At 39.3% G+C, this 6,731-nt stretch overlaps 1 protein-coding gene across 1 annotated transcript; it reads left to right on the top strand.

Annotated features, from left to right (window-relative positions):
• Nucleotides 1-184: 184 nt before the first annotated feature.
• Nucleotides 185-4,260, top strand: LOC104488077 (protein-lysine methyltransferase METTL21E-like; the record flags this gene model as incomplete). Its single annotated transcript, XM_010134438.1, has 3 exons — nt 185-342; nt 2,793-2,910; nt 3,836-4,260. Coding segments are annotated over 3 exons (701 nt in total), but the record flags the coding sequence as incomplete, so codon positions are not given.
• Between the last annotated feature and the right edge of the window lie 2,471 nt (nt 4,261-6,731).

Genomic DNA, 6,731 nt, shown 5'->3' with positions numbered 1-6,731 from the left:
ATGAGGATGCTGCTTGACGTCACATGGTAGGAAATACAATTGCTATAGGATAGTTTAAAGCAAACTTCTCTTAAAAAGATCTTCTGCCAACCCATCACACTTCCAAATCAGCTTTTCAATATAAATTGGTAGTTTTGTTATCAGCCTACTCGGCCTGTTTGACCTTTTATACTTTTGCTTTCAGGGGAAAAAGAAGATGAACAGATAGTTTCAGAAATCATGAAAAGGCGTTTTTTTCCTGCTCTTATAACGTACAAGGCCTGGGAAGGCTTTCACTTTGCTGGCCATGAGATAAGAATTACAGAAGCCACTGATTGTTACGGAGCAGTCGTCTGGCCATCGGTACAATATTTATTTATGCAGTATTGTTATTTTTTTAGCTTTGAGTCTTCTAACACTTTAAATTTGTTTTGCATGATAAATATGTTTTGTTGTATGTTGTAAACCCAAGGGGCATATTCTGTGCTTCTTCGTCTCTGTCTGGCAAATCCCAAACCTAAATTTAGCCTGGTTTTGTATTGGAGTCCTGGTTCTCAAAACTTTAAGTGTATTTCTTGTTTGTGTCCCTGTCACAAAAAAATCTATGATCTTGTGTCCCCTCCTCACATACCAGTAACTTTTGATCCTATTGGCTGCTCACAAGCATATTTTGAAGGAAATGTGTCAGTCTTATGATTATTAGATTTCTGTATGTTCTGTGAACATAAGCAGCTGTATAGTAGGCAGATCCAGAAATGTATATGATGTGAGCTCACAAGGTATTAGCACTCAGAAGATACTCAGCCTACGTATGTGAGACACGTTTATCTTGTACATATGCAGATATGGGAAAAGGTTCAGCTGGAGCTTTCAGTTTCTTAGACAGAACTCTAGTGGGAGAGAACCATCAGCATGGCACCATACAAAGAGCTTTCTTCAAGGTTTCAAATCTGTCTGTGCAATGCAGCTAACTGACTGGTTTGAAATAATTAACAGCAAAAAATCCCACTGTGGTCATGGGAGTGCCACAATGCACCACTGATACTTGCAGCTCTCAGAAAATATCTCTGAAGCAGCACCATCTCCAGCAGGAACTACAGGAAAGAAAGAACTAAAATTCAGGAGGCTTAATTTCTGTCCCATTGGTCCAGCCTCCTGGATCATCCTATTTTTAAGAAATATGGCCATAGTTCAGCTAAGGAGAGCTGACATACTCTGCTGGCTTGAACTCCAAACAATTTTCCTTGTCTTAGCAGACCTGGACAAATCATTTATACTGTATTTGGTGGACTCAGTGTATGTCTTCAAGGAAAGGTTGGCTGCTTGCCAGTTATTCTAACAAAACCATGGGCTGTACTGAAAAGCATATTTTTTTTCTGGAATGGTTTAACCAGTTTTGCTGTGGAAGTCAGTCAACCCTTCTGTCTGCATCTCTTGATGTTCTCCCTTCTTGTTCCATGCAGCAGGATTTGAACTCTTCTGAAAAACTTCAGATAAATTTGTTGAGAGGGCAGAAATTTTAAGAAAAATAAAATTTCTGCTTGTTTCATGGAAAAGAAGGCAGTTTTCAAAGTTTCTGTAATTTATCCCACAGAAATTTTCATCCTGCCAGCCAGCTTCCACAACAGAATATGGCAAAACCCTGAGGGAGCAAATTCTAGCAATATATGGAGCTAACAGGAAATCTTAATATGTGTTTTTAAATGTCAATCAAATATCAGACACAATCTTTAGGAACTTGGCTTTAATTAGTTGTGGTGCTTGCAGACTTATTTCTATATCAAAACTTTGTTGATTATGAGGTATATGCTAGTTCACATATGACGCTATACTTTTTGCTCTGAATTAAGACGTAGAAAACAAAAAATGTTAACATTGGGTCAACAGCCTTCCTGTTCCTTTCCTTCAGCTTCTCAATTGGTTAAAAGCAAAACTGAGAGCATAATTTTGCTGTGCCAGACTAAGACACTAATAGTTGCCTTTCCAAATGGTCATCTGTGTTTCAAGAAGATGTCTCAACCATCACATGTATTTGTCAATGGAGACTATGTAGTTATTGAAGTCTGGGAAAAAAATGTGGGAGACGTGCTGGAAACTATCTTTGCCAGGGAAATAAAATTAGCAATTTCTATTTCAACAATGAACTAAAACTCCCTGACAGAAAAGCTGAAGAAGCTTCTTAATCACAGTTTATGTATAGGAAGTCTGTTGCAGAGGGCTCTTTGTAGCTTTGGTTGCTATAAAAGTTTGCTAAGTTTAACAAGGTAAGCACATGGAAACAGAAAACTAACTGTACTGGAAGAAAATGGGTAAATCTATTGGTCCCTTTTGAATCATTGTGATAATTAATTATTGTGAGAAATAATTACCTATCTGAAAAGCTTAACAAGGGTTCTTGTGGATTTTCTCTCGCAAGCAGTCCTTATATCAAGATGTCTTTGTGAAGGACACGTTTTACCTCAACCAGAAGTAAGAGCAGTTATAAGCAGGAATTGCTGACTGGAATTTTATAGCTCATGTTATGCAGCATGACAGATTAGATAATTGCAGTTGCTCCTCCTGTCTGTAATGCTTTGCAAGACTACACTGAGGCCTGTTGTGGCATTTATTTTGTCAATCTATAGAACTCAGAGATCGCAATGAGCTGTGATCCTTTAGGGATGGTGCTTGAATGAGTATTGCTCATTTGAACAGACATGAAGTTTTGAACAGACAAGAATCTTTTTGCATGCTTTTAAATGACAATGCTTATTTAGTGAAGGGATTTATTTCATTTATTTGTTATGTATGTTCATGGATTCCCTCCCCTACAGGCTCTTGTTCTGTGTTATTTTTTGGAAACTAATTCTAAACAATACAATTTGGTTGACAAAAATGTGATTGAAATTGGCGCTGGAACTGGGTTGGTCTCCATAGTAGCCAGTTTACTGGGTGAGTATATGCTATTGCTCTTATACTCTTGGAAACATCTCCCAGATTAATGCTGGAGGACAAAGAAAGTGGCTCTGTTCTTCTAAAAGACTGCTGATTGAAAGCTTCCAAGAGCAAGAAAAAGTGAACTCCAAAAGGCTTGTTTTGGCAAAATGTTCTGTTTGGGTTTTTTGTTTTTCCTGTAAAGCTGTAAGTGTATTGATGCAATAAAGGAGGTCCCAGTAGATGATATTGTCATTAACAGTATTAAATAGGTACCAAAGTAAGAAACTAGTGGCCTCACAGAATGTCGGTGGCAACCAGATGAAGCCAGATATAGGTATGACCAATGCATCACCTTCCATTGACCAAACAGCTCTTGGACTTTCTTTCTGTTTGCGTTCAGTATTTTCTTTCAGCAACTGATCAGCAATTTGATTTTTTTCTGGTGCAGACACTGTTGTATTTTCTCTCATGGTAGCACATTCTTCCTCAAGAGTAATCTGGATCAGTGACTTCTGCATTTTAAGAGAATTTTAGCTTTCTGTAGCCTGAGAAAGCTTCTTCCTATATGAAAACGGAAGAACCCGAGGCAGCGCTTAAATCTCATGCTGACTTCTTGGAGTCAGTAACTGGTATTCTTCAATCCCTAATCACCTGCTGTGTGTTTCACCAATATGATATCAAGATGCAGTAAGTATCTGGTTGCTCCCCACTCGTGCCCGCTGCATTTTAGATGGCAGTGTTTAGATTAGAACTACTGGGGACTGAATATTTATTTTAAGCACAATGGCTAAGAGCTGCTGGAAGCGTTTATGTGGTTCTCTTCCTCTCAGGGAGAGCTACCTGGTAAAACCAGTTCCTTGTGCAGTGGTTTTTGTGAATGGGCTTTTACTCAAGTCTTGAAGTATATTCAAAGGTTATGTTTGTTTTCTCTGTGTCACAGGTGCACTTGTGACTGCCACTGATTTGCCAGAACTGCTGGGAAACCTTCAGCACAATGTTCTCCAAAATACAAAGCTGAAATGCAAGCACCAGCCTTGTGTTAAGGAATTGTCTTGGGGAATTGATCTGGAAAAGAACTTCCCTAGGTCTTCCTGTAACTTTGACTATATTATGGCTGCTGATGTAGTTTACCACCATCCCTTCCTGGACGAACTGCTCTTAACTTTTGATCACTTGTGCAAGAATGACACTATTATTCTGTGGTCTATGAAATTTAGGTTGGACAAGGAGAACCAATTCGTGGACAGGTTTCAGACACTGTTTGACTTAGAGGTGATTTCTAGTTTTCCCAGTTTGAACATAACCTTGTATAAGGCAATGAGAAAAGGCAGGATGAAAGCCAGACCTTCCAAACCGATGGTCTGAAAGAGAAATACAGGGAGGGAGGTTACAGTCTCAGCTGTTCTGCAGCTTGTTCTCTTTTTAATAATTTCCATGTTAGTAACTGGTAATACCTGCATGAATGACATTTTTAGAGATGTCTAAACCAAAATGTCAGGTTCTTAGTGCATCCTTAACAAATTTCTAAATTCAATTTGTTGATAGTTTTATACACAGAAGAAATGTATCTCTGACATTTTCTTGACTTTTATGTGCTAAGCTGACAACACTAATAACTTTCACAAGTCATACCATTATTCTTATGGGTCGTGTAATGAGTATTTCCAATAGATTTCAATTGCAGCATTGAACAGTGTCTTATCAAACAATAATTTAAAACTTAAGACCATGATAAATCTTTGAATTTAGAAGTTGTAGTGTTAAATTTGATCTTTCCCTGTTCTGACTATTGTGTAAATCCTTCCTTTGTCTACTCTTTAGATTAAATTAGCTGAATAAAACCCCACCCACCTGGGAAAAATACTGTCATAATAAAGGAACAGAATATGTTAGTTACCCTTTGATTTAATGATTATTCTTTCTTCCTCTTTCATTTTTTATTTATATTCAGGGATTCTTCAATAGACAGCTGCACACATGAGATGAGAATTAAAAGTTTAGTTGCTTGAACAAAGGTCTTGGCTAAGAATAGTACAGCATATGACCAACTGCCCTTTGCAAAGACTTTAATTTCTTGGAGGTTTGCTCCTCTGAGAATAGACAGTTATCTGTACCTCAGGAAACAACAATGGAAAATCGGCAGTGGCCATCAAGAGAAGAGTGTTGCACTGCTGGCTGGTGGTGACAGGGGACAGAATGTTACACCAGCCTGACACAGTGTGGCTGAGGCATGGGCATGTTCGATGGTTTAGCAGTACGGGCAAAGAAAATACCTTTCTCATAGCCGCTGAGTACTGTGTGTTCCTGTTTTCAGTGTTCAGTTGAATGTCTTTGAAAGCCTATCAGAGAACTTTCTTTTGGGAAGATTAATAAAATGATTCACTGCACACCCTGTATTTTCTAATTCTATTTGTAATTGAGCTTGAGAAACCTTCAAGTCCGTTGCAGGCTAGAGAAGGAAAAGCCCATGCAAGTGTCCAGGCAGAACTTTACCACCTCTGCTGTAGCAAGCAATTGGTCTAGTAATATGAGGGTTCTGGGGGCTGTCAGGCCTTTATCTTTTTTGCTCCTATTTGTATTCTCTCTAGCAGTTTTTTATGTATTGTCAGTTCTGAGCATTTTCTTTTCTTTGGTGATATTTCTGGAGCATACTGGTGATTGTACCTCTTCTTGTGAGAGATGCATATTACTTATTTACTCTGCTCCCTGGCACAAGTACGGGGCAGAACTATGATCCACGACTGCTATAACTGGAATGTACTCCCAGCTGAACATTTAGTTTTCTTGAGAGAGAGGTGACCAGCATTAGAGATGAATTGTTGCGGAGAGGAGAGTCTGAGTTGCCAAGCTTTTCCAGTGGGAGTTGGAGATTCTGTGTGTAAAAGGAGGTGGTAAGAGAATTTGGGGAGGAGAGCAGATGAGGATCTGGCAGGAAGGATCTGAAGTTGGAGGGAGGATTGCAGAGAAAATGTAGCTGTAGGGAGAAAGTGAAATGAGCGAAGACAAAGAGAAGAGGTGACCACAGAGAGACTGACTTCAAAAAGGTTTAGGAATCATAGCACAAGAGTAGACCATCTTTCTTGCTACTTTCTGTAAGGGGGCATCCTTGGTGAGCCATGGAGGATGACTCTGTGATACAACTACAGAACAGAGATACGTTTTTCCCACACTTGTCATAAAAATTGTTGAGTGTAAGTGAATAAGTAAACGAACATGGAACTCTGCTGTTTCTGGATTTCTTCTACCTTCCTCCTAACGCGCTTGCAACCATCAAATCCGCTGCAATTGAAACTGTAATCCTTGCATCCCAATGGGCATCTCTGTTTACAAGTGTTCCATGGATAAACGGACTGGCACAGTAATTGATGTGTGACAGTGAAAATATCTCACGAACTCCGAAGTGATGAAGGCTAAAGAGGAAAAGGAAGACTACAGGGATCACTTTTAAGCAGCTGTTCTGCTGCCTGGCCCTTCTGAGCTTCCCTTGCTGAGCTCCTGCCGAAGTCAACAACAGTCTTATTCTTAGAATGAATTCAGGATTGGGCCCTTCAGGCCCAACAGCTTGTTAATATTTAATGTACTGTAACATTAGACCTTTTCTCACAAGTCTGTCTCACACTACTGTGTGAAGCTTCCTGGGAAAGCTCCAGTGACTGTCTGCTCTGTTGTGCAGCCACTTTTTGTCCTCTGTTATGATGGGCAGGTTGTTAGCTATGACCAACGGAGGATGAGGTTGTATGTCACATTTGCGTGTGGAGTTTATTTCTGCTTTTTGAGAATAAGACTTACATGAATGTAAAGTATTACTGACTCCTAAAGTCAGTCATAATAGTCAC

The sequence above is a fragment of the Buceros rhinoceros genome, unplaced genomic scaffold (assembly GCF_000710305.1).
Source record: "Buceros rhinoceros silvestris isolate BGI_N320 unplaced genomic scaffold, ASM71030v1 scaffold47124, whole genome shotgun sequence".
NCBI lineage: Eukaryota > Metazoa > Chordata > Aves > Bucerotiformes > Bucerotidae > Buceros > Buceros rhinoceros.
The sequence above is the reverse complement of the archived record's forward strand: the minus strand, read 5'-3'. Positions and strand labels throughout refer to the sequence as shown.